Raw genomic sequence first — 19,116 nt, 5'->3', positions numbered from 1 at the left:
TAATTGATTCTTAGATGGCTTGCCAAAAACTCAATTTTTGTTTCATCTGTCCAATGGAAATTCTCCCAGCCACATTGTGGCTTGGCAATATGCTGTTACCATATTTCAGTGTGGTGTTTGCATGTTTTTCTTTCAATAGTGGAATCTTGTTCTTGTGAGTCTTCTACCTCACTGTCTCTCAAAAAGTGATGGGTGGTACGATCAGACATTGATATACTTTTTTTTACCTTTTAGATCATCCAGACATTATGTTGGTTAGGAAGCATCTAGGTTTAGCCCTGGACACATCTCAGGCCAAAGTGTTCCTTTGCACCAACTATCCACCTTTTGCATGAGGAGTCCTAGGTCTAATGGTAGCCTCTTTCAAGGCTGTCCCACTTGCCAGTCTAACTCCAGACTTTTACAATGCTACATTCTATGGAACAAGTCACTCTGGTGTCCAAGTGGACTGATCCATCTATCATTAAGGACCTGGTTTTTCCTGGCCTGAAAGCTGAGGAATTTAGCTCTAGAGTCAGTTAAGCTCTTTCTTCCCATCTTTTAAAGGATCACACAATAGATGCCAGTCTTTCAGGCTGGTCTCTACAGCAAGGAATTGGAGGTCTCTTCATGATGAGAGGTAGATTTTAATATGTCCCTGGCAGAACTTCATGTTCCAGCATTGCCAACCATGTACATTTTAGTGGTAGACATTGACGAGCAGACCTTCCCGGCCAGCAGTCCCCCTCTGTGAAGGTCCGGGTGTTGAGAGACGTCTTGTCGGAGTCTGTGATTTCTACAATGTTAAAACTAGGAAATCTACTGGATATGTCATCAGACACGAAGGGCTTATTTCCCGTGCTTTAAGTCTCGGGACTTCCACCCCAGGCGTTTTCTACTTTTTTTTTTTCTGCCTTTTTTACGTCAATCGGGAAATTTGTTTTCTTTTTTTCCCTCTGGTTCCAATTCACCAAAAGGAAATTTCTGTCCATTGTCTGTCTGTATGTGGTTCCAGCTGAGGGTCTATATCTCAACCAGTGCTTCTTTCAAAAACACGGATTCCCTTTTTTTAATTCCTGAGGAGCCCTGTAGAGATGCTCCAGCTTTTTGTTTTACCATCTCTATGTGGCTCAGGCAGACTATCATACAAGCTTATGATCTCAAGGCACAGGTTCTATCCTTTCCCATTAGATATGTGAGTGCTTCTTGGACTTTTTGGCACCAAGCAGCTGTTTACTAGATTTGCAAGGCTGCTGTCTGGTCTTGTGTTCAAACGCTTTTCAAGTCACCAGATAGGTGTTTCAGCCTCATCTGAGGCCAGCAACAGGTGTATGATCCTTCAGATGGCTCTTTGAGCTGCTAGCAGTCCCCAGTTTTCTTTTTTTATGTTAGGTTTAGGACTTCCTGTGCTCCTCAATGGATGAGAAAGATAATTGGATTCTCATACTGCCCATAAAATCCTTTTTCTTGGTGTCTTTTGAGGAACACAGGTCACACCCCTCTGTGTTTCATGCTCGTTCCCTCAATACTGATTTTCTACAAAACTTGAGGCATGCTTGTAGTAAGTTGGTTATCTTTGGCTAGCCTACCAATTTTTGGTTTGCCAATGTCTAATCCTAATGCAGGTGGCACTAGAACCCAAAGGTTTAAAGTGTTCATCTTTACTGAAAAAAATAGAAATGTAAACACCGGACACCCTTGGCAGCTACCTAGTCCCGCTATACGGGTCTGGAGATTTGAAATTTGGTCAGCACTCTCACAGCGAATTGATCTGCACCATCCCAGGAGTGCTGCATAGAGAAGAGGGGGAAGAACTGTCATTTCAAATCACAGACGGCTCAGCAACCCCAGAGGTAAGTACAGTGGGGACCGGGGGAAGTGGCGAGGGTGTATGGTGTTCACCCTTGCCCCTTTTTTTTTTTTTTTTTTTTCTATGAAGGTGACTTAATTCTTTAAGACTTCCTGTGTCTGTCAACGAACTCCAAGAGAATGATTTTATGCTGAGTACAAAAATCCTATTTTTCCATGTTAACACAGAATATTATTACCTTTTTGAATTGTGACAGATACGTGGTGTAAATGTGGAAGCAGTCTTGCGAGTGGAAGAAGATGAAGTGAAAAGGAATACATCTCAACGCCAAGTAGAGGATGATTTGGGACTTAGTATGCTTATTGACTCTCAAAATAACCAGTACATATTGACCAAGCCCAGAGATTCCACTATACCCCGCGCTGACCATCACTTTATCAAGGTAATTCTTTCTCTGTTTTTATTTAGGAATAAGCTTATCCACTTTACTAAAGCGGTTCACATGGTTCTTTTTAAAACAGATTGCTCAGTTACATTTATTTAGCTATGTACCTGAATTAAAGTGAATCTTCAATAAAAATTAAAGATCCATTTTATGTATGGACTTACACTCCCAAATACTAATAGCTGTAAGATGCTGATCGAAAATGAAGCCGTGAAAAAATTTCACCTTGGCCTCCGCATCCAATGCCTCCGGAAGGTACAATGCATTGTCAGTGCACCGCATTGCTTCCTTTTGGAAATGCTTGGTGTTAAAAATCCCTTGAGAATATGCACCAGCACGTTTCAGGGTCAACATGACAAGTAATTTAGTAGAATCCCTTTAGGACCCTTTACTGTTCTATTATCTTGTGTTAGTATGTGTTGGGTTAAAGCATAAGTTCACTTTTAGGAGCATGTTACACTGATGTTTAGGGTGTAACATGTTCCTATGCACCCACCTCCCACCGCCAGCACTCCCCTCTCTGTGACAGCGAGCGAGGGATCTTCTCCCTGCACCTGCTATCACAATTTGAAAACCGCGAAGGAGCCCTGCATGGCTGCATCATTTATTCACAGTTTCCTGTGCATGAACTAACTGCAACAGGGGTGTTCAACCCATGGCTTGCAGGTCACATTTGGCCCACGGAGACCTCTGATGTGGCTGCAACCTCATGCTCTGGGATGGTGGGTCGGCAAGTCCAGATCCCAGGTTGCCAAACCACCATCCCAGAGCATCAGAGTGCCTCTGGCCCCCCCAACTTTTTACAAACTAACAGACTGACTGGAGACCGCACTGGCCACTGTTAACTCAAAGAAACAGCTATGAGAGAGCAAAATTATAAACTGCTATTGCTGGAGTAAGATTTTTAACAAATAGTTTACTAGTGAATGTTTGTTTATTTTATTGTGCTCACTGTGTTGAGATAAAAGAAACACAGAAGGTTTTAACACACAAACATCAAAAAAAATTGGACAGGGGTATTTAATGAATCCCTTCTCTACCTAAGATTTAAAAATCTTTTGGCTACATACACATTTAGGGCTCCTGTACACACGTTTAAAATATGCTGCGCTCAGATCCATAATGCATTTTGTTGCGAATATAAACATAGGCCCATGCACAAAACTGCTCACAGCACTGTAATCTGGAGCCGCATTCAGCTGCTAAAATAAAAATAGAAAAATCTGTATCCATGGTGTAGTGCATGGACCGTATTTTATGCTATACGCCTGTAAACGTTGTGCTAATGTTTACAGGCATCCTGAGAAAATGTCCTCTTTTGGCCACTGCTGCTCAGGGCTACCACATAAATATGAAGAATGCATAATTTGAAGCACTTGCGCCACTGATTACACACTAATGTGTACATGTCAGCCATGAATGGCTGCCTGTGTGGTAGCAACCAAGATCATTAGGAGGCAAGAGCCACCTTTGTCCTAGAAACCAAGGCATTAGGTGGCACATGCCACCTGCATCCTAGAAATCAAGGACACTGGGCAGCATATGCCACTGGCATCCTGGCAAACAAGGACATTGAGCATCACAAGTTGCCTGTGTCCTAGGCACAAAGGATGCTAGCTCTATAGGCATGTAAATAAATATAGCTTCATAGGCATGTAAACCTACAGACCATATTCTACATAACATCATTCTGTACATACTGTGTGCATAATCATTCACTATCCTTTCTTTGTAATTCACACGTTAAGTAAATGATCTGTTATTAGTGCTGTAATTATATCTAAAAAGTTTTTGTGTAACGTGTATTACAGTAATTCTCTCTAATTCATGATCTGTTATTTAGTTCTGTAATTTATGTATCTAAAACATTTGTGTAACCTGTATATTACAGTAATTTTCTCTAATTCATACATATATTGTTTTGTAGGATATTGTTACCATAGTGATGCTATCTCTTCCTTGTGGATGGTTGTGTACAATGATAGGGCTTCCAACTATGTTTGGTTATATCATTTGTGGAGTTCTTTTAGGACCATCTGGATTAAACAGTATAAAGGTAATATATTTCTGCTCAGTGTAACTATGTTTACCTTTCCTATTTGTGAGCTTGTCGTTTGAGTCTCTCAGTGGGATGGGAAATCCCTCCACGCCTTCACGGGATCCTCCCTCTGGTCACAGAGCCTAACAAATACCAGATCGGCTATGTTTGGCCCTTCCTTTGATCGATCGACCCTTCCTTGTTTCAATCAAAGGAAGGATTGATCAATTGAAGGAAGGATCAAAACCACTTCAGTGTGAGCCTAACCTTTAGGCAGCAAGATGTCACATTGAAGTTGCATCAATAGTTGCACTGAAAATCGCATTAGAATAGTGGGAAGTGATGAGGGGAAAATGCAGCACCGGAAAACCATGGCAAAAATGCATGTGCATTTTTCATACAGAGCAGTGTGAAAATAGCCTAAGAGACATGTTTACCAGACTCCCTGCTCTCCAGCCTGTCACTGGATCCTCTTGCTGTGAGTGGCTGCAATGTCCTCCACTCCATGTCCCCTCCACAGCCTGCAGGCGCTGCCTACACTAACAGGGTTTGGTGGGCACAGAGTGTGCTGTGTAGGGGACACAGAGCAGAGCATGTTTCAAAATGTTTTAAAAATAAATCTGTGAAAAGTGTAACGTGCATTTACATTCAGCTTCTCTGAGTCAATACTTTGTAGAACCACCTTTCACTGCTATTACAGCTGCAAGTCTTTTTGGGGATGTCTCCACCAGCTTTGCACATCTAGAGAGTGACATTTTTGCCCATTCTTCTTTGCAAAATAGCTCAAGCTCTGTCAGATTGGTTGGAGCATCTGTGAACAGCAATTTTCAAGTCTTGTCACAGATTCTTATTTGGATTTAGGTCTGGACTGGACCATTCTAACACATGAATATGCTTTGATCTAAACCATTCCATTGTAGCTCTGGCTGTATGTTTAGGGTCATTATCCTGCTGGAAGGTAAACGTCTGCCACAGTCTCAAATCTTTTGTAGACTCGAACAGGTTTTCTTCTAAGATTGCTCTGTATTTGGCTTCATCCTTCTTCCCATCAACTCTGACCAGCTTTTTTTGTCCCTGCTGAAGAAAAGCATCCCTACAGCATGATGATACCACCACCATGTTTCACGGTGGGGATGTAGTGTTCAGGGTGATCTGCAGTGTTAGTTTTCTGCCACAAATAGCGTTTTGCTTTTAGGCCAAAAAATGCAATTTTGGTGTATCCAGAGCACCTTCATCCATATGTTTGCTGTGTCCTCCGCATGGCTTCTCGCAAACGGGACTTCTTATGGCTTTCTTTCAACAATGGCTTTTTTTTTTTCTTGCCACTCTTCCATAAAGGCCAGATTTGTGGATAGCAAGACTAATAGTTGTCCCGTAGACAGATTCTCCCACTTGAGCTGTGAATCTCTGAAGCTCCACCAGCGTTAACGTGGACCTCTTGCCTGCTTTTCTGATTTAATGCTTTCTTTGCCCAGCCTGTCAATTTAGGTGGACGGCCATGACTTGGTATGTATGCAGTTGTGCCATACTCTTTCCATTTTCAGATGATGGATTAAACATTGCTCCATGAGATTCCTTGGCCTTCATGATGCTGTTTGTTTACTAATGTTCTCTAGCAAACCTCTGAGGGCTTCACAGAACAGCTGTATTTTATACTGAGATTAAATTACACACAGGTAGAATCTATTTACTAATTAGGTGACTTCTGAAGGCAATTGGTTCCACTAGATTTTAGTTAGGGGTATCAGAGTAAAGGGGGCTGAATACAAATGCACGCCACACTTTTTTCAGATTTTTATTTGTACAAAACTTTGAAAACCATTTATCATTTTGCTTCCGCTTCACAATTATGTGCCACTTTGTGTTTGTCTATCACATAAAATCCCAATATAATACATTTATGTTTTTGGTTGTAACATGACAAAATGTGGAAAATTTCAAGGGGTATGAATAGTTTTTCAAGGCACTGTATGTAGCTATTGGAATTTGCAGCCCTCTGCACTAGTTTTGGAGACAGTATCCAGACTGTGCTGTGTTATGGGGCTAGCCTGGAATGTGACTTTTGGGCACTGGGCAATTGGACATTGTGCTTTTCAGACCTTACTGAACTGAGGTCCTATGCTTCAGAGCACTTTCCATGTCCAGAGCCATGGCTCAGCCCTACATGTGACTTTTTGTCTTTGAAGACTTTTGCTTTGTGAGGAAGCTGTATTGATTGGTCCAGCACCTGTTGGTGTGGCATTTACAGATCTCTGCTTTTCACCAGTTAACCCTGGAAAGGGTCAATGCTGAGGAACGAAGTGCTGCTGGTCATCTGCTCAGTGGAGTGTTGCGTATGCTCTGATTTCTTTCCTGTCATTCAGCTGCTGCTCCTGACTGTGAGTGACATGTGGATTTGTCCTTAGTTTGTCTCTGCTACTTGCAGACTTCATCACATCTGACAACCTAAACCCTTCCTTCTATCAGCAACTAGTTTGTGAGTATAAAAGACCTGGCTTTTTACCCTGCGCTGTTACCCCCCGCCTTACAGTTAAACTTGTTAGATCCCAGATACATGGGAAGCAGTCCCACTGCCCCAGGTATCTCCAGCTCATGATCCACTAACAGTTCCGGTGCTGTCGCAGTGTACTTCCTGAAATACCTGACACTGGCAACCTAGAATTTTGCACTCTGCTTGCATCTATGCCATGATTGTAGTTTTCCTCAGCTCTCTTGGACTTTGCACCTCCACTGCTTTATTCTGTGAGAATATCACTGTCATGCAGGATTTTATGGGCCGAATTGGAACTTTTAATTATAGATTCTAACTATAATAAGACTATAAGCCTGCTTTCACTTTTTTTTTTTTTTTGTTACTAGAAATAACCTCCTGTCACTGAACATATGGAGAACTTTTTGGCTCAAATGCTGGACTGCAGAAGAAGTAAAAAGTGTTTGCTTTGCATGCCTTAGGAGGGATGGTGCCTCCTCAGAACTGCCGTGGACACCCTAATCAAAGATGTCACCAAGGGCAAGAATACCGAACTGCCCTGAAAAAAAGCTTAGGGCTCAGCTCAGGAAGGCTTATCACCTCTTCAGGGGCCGAGGCAGGCCCTGTGTTTTTTTTTTTTTTTTTTTTTTTTCTTTCTTCCAAGCTTCAATATCCGAAGCCATGCCTGGCAATCAGTTTGCCAGCAAACCCTTGACTTCTAAGGCGCCTCAGCCCTTGGCTAATTCTACCCCAACATGAAGGGGTGTGCCCCACATTCCAAAGTGGGGGGACATCTGTTAGCCTATGCAGATATTTGATAAACCAGTGTATTGGATGCTTGGGGGAGAGAAGTGGTTTTCAGGGGCTACAAGATGGAATGGCTTTCTTAGCCCTTTCCTCTGTTCAGGTTTTCAAACCTGCTTGTCGCCCATAAAAATTATAAGATCTCCATTCAGCCTATGTGGGTCTTTTGAAACAAAAAGTTATTACCACAGTAACTGTGGCAGAACAGTTCCAGGGATTTCGTTCCAAAACTAAAATAGGCCATCCTGCCCCTTTTTTGGATCTTAAGGCCCAAGGTTTTAATTTGGGCCCAGAAATTCTGCATAGAATCCAACAAGTCTGTCATAGCCTTTCTTTTTCTTCATGGAGACTTTCTGGCTTCTGTGGACATCAAGGAATGTTAATATCAGAATGTGGACGCTGGACAGCTCCCTGCCTGATGCCTTAAGCAATCTTACTTTTTATCATGTTTCTGGTGAACCTAGAACTTCTTTCTTGTCCCTTGAACTTCCTTTTTAAAGTGTTACTAAGTCCAGGACCGTGCATTAAATATATCTGGTCTCCCACAATTATTATAGTAAATTATAAACTGCTAAATAGCTTTTCTCATCCGCAGTTAGAGAATGCTTGTGACTTCTCTTAGTGTCCAGCTGAGCACTGGTTAAAGCTTGTAAGAGGAGTTTTTAATCTCCTTTGACTGTCCTATGAGGCTGCATAACCCATCTGGACAGTGCTGATTTGCACTGTGATGATCACATGCACTCTTCCAAGAAAAAAAACACTCTAGCAATACACACCAAACTGAGCATGTGCAGCTTTCTCCCAAGGCTCTGTTCTCCCAGCAGATGGGTTGGGGAAAGTAGAAGGGGGGGACCAGAGAGGACAGGATTAAGCAGCCTTTTTAAACAATGCAGCGGATTAACTCTTTAGGTTCCACAGTGAGTATAACAAGAATGTTTTACTGTATATACAGATTGATTTGACTGTTGTGGGTTTAGTAACACTTTAAACCATGTCTTTGCAGTTCCTGTTTGTTAGATTATTTTGCTTTTCTCTAGCCATTATCTTGCTCTTGGCACTCCTGCTGCCGTCTGTATCTTCACTACCACTCGTTACTGGCCTTTTGCTTGTTCCTCGACTGCTTTTCCATTTGATCTTAACTTGCAACCACTTGTTACCAGTCTTTAGCGGGTTCACCAACTATTCTTTCTTCTGTTGGTTTTTGTGTGAAACTTTCCACTGCTATAGCTACTGTCTCCGAGCCTGACCCCTGACCGTGACAGTACACTTGCGCATCCCAATTTTTTCCAATGCTTCAGTGGTTCCTTCCATTTCCTGTGGATCCCTAGCACTTCGTTAGTGGCTATGCCATTTGAACTATCTTCCACTTCTTGAGTCATCAGCATACTGCCCCTTGTGCTCTCCTTAGGTAGTTTATTGAGCTGCAAGCCATCCCCCATTCTGATGACTTTTTGTGGGCCTATTAATGTTTTGTATCTGTTGCCCACCCCCCAGTATGATTGCTTTTGGATGTACCAGCAGTCTCTGAATAACTTCGTCATTCAACGAAAAACAAAGAAATTTGCATTTTTTTCCCCCCTACTGTAAAATCAGTTAGTTGGATTTTATTAAGGGATGCAGGTCCCACCCATCTGTTTCCATTAAACTAAGGCATGCTGGGAGTTTGAGGCGTTTGGTCACTGTTTTCTGGTGGGTCCGTGTTTAAATCCTCCTATAGGCAGCTGTATACTCCATCAGTCTCTGCATTCCAATGTCCCCCACAACTGCATAAAATTGATTTCACGTTAAGCACAAAAATCCTATTTTCTTACATGAAACACCCCACAATGAGACTACAGAACAGAAAATGCAGGTACTCCCAAATGACTTCATTCATGAATACACATTTGGTAGTATTGCTTCATTTTATTTTCCACAAAAATAAGTATGCAATGACTATTTAATCCACATAAGCTGATTTTCATTTGTTCAATTTCTTTATAAAAGTTTTTCTGCTTTTATTTTAACATTTACAGTATATGGCAAGATCTTGATTTTCAAAGTAGATCCATTGTTCCAGAGACTTATAATTTTCATTGTATCTTTTTTTTTTTTTTCTTAACCCTTTTATCTAATGGAACTTAAAAAGACCTTACCTTATTTATATAGTTTCAGTGTTTAGCTGCTAGAGGGCAGCCTTGGTATAAAACCATTCCCTACCCCTGCATCGCACTGTATCACAGCTCTTCTTTCTGTGTGTCATAGGAGAATTAAATTGCTAATCCTATTTATTCGACATATGCATCAGCATGATTAGCCAAGGAATTCCTATGCTACTATATTGTCTCTGTCACAGGTTTTCTTCTCTTTTTGTTTACTGTTTGAAGAATTATTAAAGGGGTGCATTGTGCTGAGGTTAAATAATGTAAAACATTAACTCGAAATGTGGTCTCAATTTTGAACTTTGTGGTGCAACCTTTTTCTATTTATATTTTAAAACAATGTGAAAAACACAAAAGGGGTATTTACTGAAACTGGAGAGTACAACATTTGGTGCAGCTCTACATAGAATCCAATCAACTTCAAAGTTTTATTGTCAAAGATGAATTGAACAAGCTAAAGTTAGAAGTTGATTTGCTACCATGCACAGCTGTACCAGATGCAGTGCTCCAACTTTAGTAAGTCTCCCCCATATTGTCAAACTGTTACAGTAGTAGAACTTTAGTGTAACTCCAGCCAAAATGTGTTTAACCACTTCTCGACCGGCCGTTGCATATAAATGGCCGGACGGTGGCAGTGCAGGGTTGGGTGGCCGTTTATAAACGGCCTCCCCGCACCCTGCTTGTGCGCGCTCCCTGGGAGTGCGCAGCACCGCGACCTGGTGCCCGCTGTGTCCTCCGGACACAGTGAAACACCGATCGTCGGACGGGACCTCTGTACGAGGTCCCGATCATGTGATCACTGATTGGCCAATCAGTGATCACATGCAAAGTAGTAAGCAAGATGTCACTTCTGACATCATTGCTTACTACCTGTGAAATCTGTGAATGATCAGAGGTCACATGGTACAAGGCTATTCACAACAGCCTTGTACCATGTGACAAGCTGTGACCAATCACAGCTCACTCAGTACTTCTCAATGAGTGCAAGAATGCACACAGAGAGAAAGAGAAATGATTTCTTTTACATCCTATATGGGTGTAAAACAAAAAAAAAAAAATCTTCATCACCCCCCACAAGTAGTACAGTGTCACCATGGTGACACTGTACTGCTAGGGTGACAGTATGTAAAAAAAAAAAAAAAAAATAATATAAAAAAATAAAATAAAAATGTTTAAAAATTATAATTTTTGGTTATAAACTAATTTGGATTTTTTTTTTGTTTACTAAAAAGATAACGGAATACATTTTAGCTAAGATTTATGATGAAATATTATTTATTTGCAAAATTTTATTAAAAAACCACTTTTTTTCAACATTTTTGGACATTTCATTTACATAGCAAAAAAAAATACAAATCCCAGTGGTGAATAAATACCACCAAAATAAAGCTTTATCTGTCTCAAAAAAATAATAAAAGATTCATTTGGGTACAGTGTTGCATGACCGCGCAATTGTCATTCAAAGTGTGATAACGCTAAAAGCTGAAAATTGCCCTGGTCAGGAAGGGGGTGAAAGTGTCCGGTCTGGAATTGGTTAAAGTTTTTGTGTCTTTATTTTCTCCTTTGGTGAGTTTTGTTGGCACTACCTTTCCCCAGGGACATAACAGTAAGTAGGGGAAAGTAGATGGAAGACTTCACACCTCTCACAGTTGTCACTGTAAACAATGTCCCTATTTGAAGATTCCGCTTTGTTCATAGTTAAGTGAAAACTGTTAAAGTGGAACTTGAGTCAGAAAATGAAGTCTTGATAGATCACTTCAGGCTGGCCCCTTTTTGCAGGTATAGCTATGTCGGACATTAAAAATAAGTGCCTATACTGTTTCAAATCTAAAGCAGTGTTTCTCAGCCTTTTTGCTTTCGAGGAACCCCACACATCTACAGCTCACGGAACATTGGTATGAGCAGCAAGCTGTTGATGACAACAGTTAGGTTTAGAAATAGCATGAAATAAAATAGAATACTTTTTTAAAATTTACCTGTAATGTGAAGTGTGTGTGCGTGCAGCAGGGTATGGCACAGGGGATCAGGAGGGCACACTACATGAGAGGGAAGCAGATTTTTGGGCAGAGTGTGGGCAGTACACAGCTAGGCACACTACAGTACTGCCTTTCTTCTACTAGCTCCAGAGGTGGTTTTTTTTTTGGTCCTTCAGTTGCACGCTGTTCCCTACTGGCCCCTCCTCCTATTTTGTCCATCCCAGATGATGTCACATACAAGATGGACAGGAGCGGTGGAGGGGCTGGCAGGGAACAGCGCACTACAGCCAGTAGTATGCCAGCTGCTTCCCTGCTTATCTGCATGTGCGCAGCACAGTGGCTAAATGGTTAGCACTTCTGTCTGACAGTACTAGGGTTGTTTGAATCCCAACCACGGCACCTCCTGCCTGGAGTTTGCATGTTCTCCCTGTGCCTGTATGGGTTTCCTCTGGGTACTCCGGTTTCCTCCTACACTCCAAAGACATGCACCAGGTAAAACTGGCTCTTGTCTAAATTGTCTCTAGTATGTGTATGTATGAATGTGAATTAGGAACCTTAGATGGTACACCCCTTGAGGGTTAGGGACTGATGTGAATGTACAATATATATGTAAATTGCTGCGTAAATTGACGGCGCTATATAAGGACCTGAAATGTGTATGTGTGTATATAATATATATATGTGTGTGTGTGTGTGTGTGTGTGTGTGTGTGTGTGTGTGTGTGTGTATATAATATAATGTATGTCTGTCCATGCGATCTTGCTGTCAGCTGCTTGCGACTGACAGGTAGATCGCCATGGAACCCATGTTTAGAAACACTTGTCTGAAGCTTAAAGTGGAACTAAACTTTTTGATTTAACCGTTTCAAAAAACATATAGAAGAAAGGTAGTCACTTGATCTCTATATGTTTCACCATTGTCTTGGCTTCCTCGGGATATAAATTTAAGTGCTACACAATATTAGATCACTATAAAGATCGAAAAAAAAATGAATTCTAAGAACATAAGGTACAGTATTGCATGATATAACAAACTGTTATTCGCCAATTACAAAGCATACTACTGTACAAAACAGCTTAGTAGTAACCCCAGAAAAGGCAGTTTTAGTAAGCCATAGGAGATGTGGGTCCTGGGCGACTTCAAAACTAATATTCTTACTGGGTATAATGGATTGAACACATTATGGAATAATTATATGGCATACTTGAAGGAATTCTAAACACCTACCCAATGTGTAAGTAGATTCTGCCCAGGATCAAGGATTCAAAATTGGTCACTCAATAGTGCCTTAATGGGTATCCTACCAACATATACAAATGAACATATAAAAGAGAATAGTACCAAGGCTAGCAATACAGTATTTAAGAGGATATTCCATGGGTCGTTAGAGCTGGCCTTTACATACCAAACTTCTTGGAGTACAAGATGTCCACCAGCAGGCCATGTGTGAATACACAATGGCTTCCATCAGTGACCCTTTTATATGTCTCTCCGACCCCTCCAGCGTCTGACGTCACCGGCGGGACACAGACGCCTAATGATGTCATCACGAATGAACAACGTTGCCATTGCAGGATGAAGTCACTCGCATGCACAGCAAACCCTCGTGGTGGTAAACAACCTCAAGGCAAGGCAAGCTGCCGAGGACTAGCAGGAAGACCTCTGGTGGGCAAGAATGGAATGACGCCAAACCACATAATACCGTGTAAATCACCCAAAGGGGATATGTACCAGAGGTACATCCAATGGGGAATGAATAGAACGCATTAGGCTACCAAAGTAAATGCGGACAATGCAGTGAAGGCGCCATTCAGTGGACCAGACAAATTAATCTGCCGACCACCAACATGATGCCCTGGGCATCTGTATGGCTGCCTACCTGCCAGAAGGGAATAGGAGACCTAACACTAGACAGTGTTGCAAAAAAGTGTTTTTAACTGCTTCCGTGCCGCCCTATAGCAGAAATACTGCTACAGGGCAGCACAGGTGCGCAAAATCGTGTATATGTGATTTTACAGTTCCAGGTAGGGTTCGCATGTGCCCTGCGGCCCTTCGCGGCCTCGGCTGTCGTTCATCGGGTCCCGGCTGGTGATTCCCCGCTGGCACCCGGCGATTGCCAAGTATTACCGACAAGGGAGACACCTGTGTATAAACAACACAGAGCAGAGCCATACAAAGCAGTGTGCTTACAGTGGAAAGCGCACACTGTAAAGCAGCATGCATTTAACTGTGCCCTGCATGTTAACCCCTTCCTGCCCAGTGCCATTAGTACAGTGTCAGTGCTTTTTATTAGCACTGATCATTGTATTGGTGTCATTGGGGATGTCAGTGACACCAAGTTAGTTCCCCCCAGTTTCAGAATGCCCACCGCAGTCCCGCTATAATTCGCTGATTGCCGCCATTTTTTAGCAAAGACATGTAGCAGAATACATTTATGCCGAAATTTGATTTTTAACATTTTTTTACTGGACATGTTTAATAGCAAAAAGTCAAAAATATTGTTTTTTCCTCAAAATAGTCAGTCTTTTTTTTTGTTTATAGCTCAAAAAATAAAAATCGCAGAGGTGATCAAATACCACCGAAAGATAGCTTTTTTTTTTTTTTTTTTCTGGGAAAAAAAAGATGGAAAATTTTAATGTGGGTGCAGCATTGCATGACCGTGCAGTTGCCAGTTAAAGTAACACAGCACTGTATCACAAAAAATGGCCTGGTCAGGAAGGGGGGTAAATCCTCCGGAGGGCAAGTGGTTAAGTAAAAAAAAAAAACCAAAAGCTATAGTTCATCTTACTGAAATGTCCAAAACCTTTATAGAGCCAATCCAATAGGTCCTTACATGAATAAATTGTTGAAAAAAAGGAAAACATTAATTAAATATAGTACAATTATGATGGCTGACCCCTCAGATTTGAAAAAGGGTACATTTTTTACAAAAAAGGTTTGAAGTTAATCGCTTCATTCAAGCCAGAATGTTTAGTGGCAGCTTGGCCAAAAATCCACCTTGTTTCTTTTTGTAACATAATTTTATCAATGTCTCCCGCTATACCATGTCCCAAGACAAAAAAAAATGTATTTTAGAAAGACCAAAGGCATGATATAAACTGACATGGCGACTGATGGGCGTTATCCACTTTTTCTTAGAAATATCCCTCATATGATCTCGAATATGTTGGGAAAAATGCTCTTTTAGTCTTGCCTATAAAAGACACCATTCTTATATTTATACCCAGTAAGAATATCTGTTTTGAAATCGCTCAGGACCCATATGCCTCTCCTATGGCTTACTAAAACCACCTTTTCTGGGGTTATTGGAACTTATGGAATACATTGTGAATCCTTTCATAGGTAATTATTCATATACTTTTAACTCTGAGGTTTGCTCTGTGGTTTTGTCCTTTAGCCCTCCACTACGTCCCATGGATTATAGTTGTAGTTTGAGAGTTATGTACAGTAGTATGCTTTGTAATTGGCGAATAACTGTTATTCAGTATCATGCAATGCTGTACCTTATTTTCTTAGAGTTTATTGCTGTTTTTTTCTGTCTTATAGTGTTCTAATATTGTGTAGTGCTTAATTTATCTCCTGAGGAAGCCAAGACCATGGCAAAACATGTAGAGATCAAGTGCCTACATTTCTTCTATATTAAAAATGGATTCACTAGTCTGGCTCACCATCATGTGGATGGAAGCTTTGTAATGGGTTTTAACGAGTATATCGTTTTAACTCTTTGATTTTGTTGCGAATAAATATGAAATTTTATGCAGTTGGTTTTGTTTTGTATTTTGGCACCTTTTAAAGTTTAAAGTCCTATTAACACATAATTCTTCATGATTTCTATTTTGAAGGGATGTGGTGTCCTTAAGTCACCGGTCACACCTCTGCGATTTAAAATCGCACGATTTTATGTGCAATTTCAGCACGATTGCAGGTGCGATTTCTGAAGACTTTATTGCTACTTGTGAAGATTTTCAATGCTTTCTTGCCATTTTGCAGTATGATTTCCATTATATTCTGTGTATTTGAAATCACAAAAAAGCAATGCAAGAACTACTTTCGAAATCATGCTGCAGCAAATCGCACATGTTAAGACACTGACATTCACATTCATTAGATGTGATTTCAATTCCTAAATCGCATCGATATAACCAGGCACTGACTCAGTCATACGGACAACTTTTCTTTTATAAGTTTAAAAATGTTACATTCCCGGCATGCCAGCAATGCTTGTGCTCTAAACCAGACTGTCAAACCATCAAATGACTGGTTGGTATAACTGATCACATGTTTAGCACCATGGCAGTTGCAGATCAAACAAATGGCAGCTTCCTTGGCTGAAAGGTTATGAGAGTTTAGTTCTACTTTAACTGCTGCTCAGGGTCTCTGGGCTTAAACAAAATGGCAGCCTTCAGCAAGAAGAAACATAAACAATGCTGGAGGCAATTTACAGCACACACTAATTTTGGTAGCATTAATGTGGAATGTACAGTGCCTTGAAAAAGTATTCATACCCCTTGAAATTTTCCACATATTGTCATGTTACAACCAAAAACGTACCGTAAATGTATTTTATTGGGATTTTATGTGTTAGACCAACACAGAGTAATTGTGAAGTGGAAGCAAAATGATAAATGGTTTTCAAATTTTTGTACAAATAAATATATGAAAAGTGTGGTGTGCATTTGTATTCAGCCCCCTTTACTCTGATACTCCTAACTAAAATCTAGTAGAACCAATTGCCTTCAGAAGTCATCTAATTAGTAAATAGATTCTACCTGTGTGTAACTGGCTCCAGTCTGTATTTGGCTCCATCCATCTTCCCATCAACTCTGACCAGCTTCCCTGACCCTGCTGAAGAAAAGCATCCCCACAACATGATGCTGCCACCACCATGTTTCACGGTGGGGATGGTATGTTCAGGGTGATGTGCAGTGTTTGTTTTCCATCACATATAGCGATTTGCTTTTAGGTGAAAAAGTTCCATTTTGGTCTCATCTGACCAGAGCACTTTCCTCCGCATGTTTGCTGTGTCCCCCACATGGCTTCTCACAAACTGCAAACGGGACTTCTTATGGCTTTCTTTCAACAATGGATTTCTTCTTGCCACTCTTCCATAAAAGACAGATTTGTTTAGTGCACGATTAATAAATGTCCTGTGGACAGATTCTCCCACCTGAGCTGTGGATCTCTGCAGCTCCTCTAGAGTTACCATGGACCTCTTAGCTGCCTCTCTGATTAATGCTTTCTTTGCTTGGCCTGTCAGTTTAGGTCAATGGCCATGTCTTGGTAGGTTTGCAGTTGTGCCATACTCTTTCCATTTTCGGATGATGCATTGAACAGTGCTCCATGAGATGTTCAAAGCTTGGGATATTTTTTATAACCTAACCCTGCGGTAAACTTTTCAACAACTTTATCCCTGACCTGTCTGGTGTGTTCCTTGGCCTTCATGATGCTGTTTGTTCCCTTATGTTCTCTAACAAACCTCTGAGGGCTTCACAGAACAGCTGTATTTATACTGAGATTAAATTACACACAGGCATACTCTATTTACTAATTAGGTGACTTCTGAAGGCAATTGGTTCCACTAGATTTTAGTTTGGGGTATCAGAATAAAGGGGCTGAATACAAATGCATGCCACACTTTTCTGATATTTATGTGTTAGATTTTGAAAAACATTAATAATTTTCCTTCCACTTCACAATTATGCGCCACTTTGTGTTGGTCTATCACATAAAATACACTTACGTTTTTGGTTGTAACATGACAAAATGTGGAACATTTCAAGGGGTATGAATACTTTTTTCAAGGCGCTGTATGCTCCTTGCTAAAGAACATGAATTTTTTTCAATTGGTATGCGTAAAGTTCCTCTTTTAATTCCTTCTCATTTTCTTTTGTATTGACAGTTTTTGCCAGGTTACATAATGAGGTTAGATCTGCCCGCTGTGGATACAGCAATGAAATCCTGATAACGATTCTAACCTTTTCTGACTATATCCAAAAAAAGATCACACCTCATCCTCAAAGCTTAAAAGAAGTACAGCCAAAGCTCTTTTGGCTGTACTTCTGTGGATCACAGGAGTGCAGTTCGTTCTGCACTCCTGTGATTCATTTTCAGCAGACAGCTGGCTGAAGCCTGCTGTCATAAACAAACAGGAAAAAATGCCATAATTTTGGGGTGTAACCACCCATCAAAGGGATCTCTCTGACTCCCCCTATCTTGGGGTGTGGATTATAAACCGAATAGAGTATATTAGAAAAAGTTAGCAGCTGACTAGAGCAAACTTCAAAAAAAGAACGGTATTTTAAATCCAATGCAGAGTAAGCAATAAACATCAATAATAGATGCAAATAATTTCTTTATTTTGATCACAAAGATCTTCTGAAAGGGTGGGCATATGACATGGTGAACACACAGTCAACCAAAAAAGTAAAAGCAGTGAATTAAAAACAAAAAACAAAACAAGTCCTGCGTATACACTTAGCTGCATCATGTTGATTAAATATATGGCTGGGAAACCGTTATTTTGATAAGAAGAATTCTTCATATATACGGTGAGGAACATAAGTATTTTAACACCCTGCGATTTTGCAAGTTCTCCCACTTAGAAATCATGGAGGGGTCTGAAATTCACATTGTAGGTGCATCCCCACTCTGAGAGACAGAATTTAAAAAAAAAAGTCAGGAAATCACATTGTATGATTTTGAAACAATTTATTTATCTTGCACTGCTGAACATAAGTATTTGAACACCTGAGAAAATCCGTATTAATATTTGGTACAGAAGCCTTTGTTTGCAATTACAGAGTTCAAACGTTTCCTGTAGTTCTTGACCAGGTTTGCACACACTGCAACAGGGATTTTGGCCCACTCCTCCACACAGATCTCCTCTAGATCTGTCAGGTTTTGGGGCTGTCGCTGAGCAACACGGAGTTTCAGCTCCCTCCAAAGATGTTCTATTGGATTTAGGTCTGGAGACTGGCTAGGCCACTCCAGAACCTTGATATGCTTCTTATGGAGCCACTCCTTGGTTATCCTGGCCGTGTGCTTTGGGTCGTTGTCATGTTGGAAGACCCAGCTACGACCCATCTTCAATGCTCTGACTGAGGGAAGGAGGTTGTTGCTCAAAATGTCACAATAAATGGCCCCATTCATCCTCTCCTTAATACAATGCAGTCGTCCTGTCCCCTTCGCAGAAAAGCACCCCCAAAGCATGATGTTACCACCCCCATGCTTCACAGTAGGGATGGTGTTCTTGGGATGCAACTCATCCTTCTTTTTCCTCCAAACACGACGAGTGAAGTTTAGACTAAAAAGTTCTACTTTGGTTTCATCTGACCACGTGACTTTCTCCCATGCCTCCTCTGGATCATCCAGATGGTTATTGACAAACTTCAGACGGGCCTGGACATGTGATGACTTGAGCAGGGGAACCTTCCGTGCAATGCATGATTTGAAA

At 40.9% G+C, this 19,116-nt stretch overlaps 1 protein-coding gene across 1 annotated transcript in view; it reads left to right on the top strand.

Annotated features, from left to right (window-relative positions):
* SLC9D1 (solute carrier family 9 member D1) overlaps nucleotides 1–19,116 on the top strand; it is a 96,476-nt gene that overhangs the window by 33,451 nt on the left and 43,909 nt on the right. Inside the window, exons 4-5 of the mRNA XM_089693542.1 lie at nucleotides 2,046–2,231; nucleotides 4,162–4,290. Of these exons, the coding sequence (XP_089549668.1) occupies nucleotides 2,046–2,231; nucleotides 4,162–4,290 (315 nt within the window). The remainder of the gene's footprint in view (nucleotides 1–2,045; nucleotides 2,232–4,161; nucleotides 4,291–19,116) is intronic.

This window comes from Staurois parvus, unplaced genomic scaffold, assembly GCF_062004578.1.
Source record: "Staurois parvus isolate SC_StPar_1 unplaced genomic scaffold, SC_StPar_1.0 ptg000634l, whole genome shotgun sequence".
In the NCBI taxonomy this organism is placed as follows: Eukaryota; Metazoa; Chordata; class Amphibia; order Anura; family Ranidae; genus Staurois; species Staurois parvus.
Note: the sequence above shows the minus strand (reverse complement) of the source record. Positions and strands in the feature narration are given on the sequence as shown.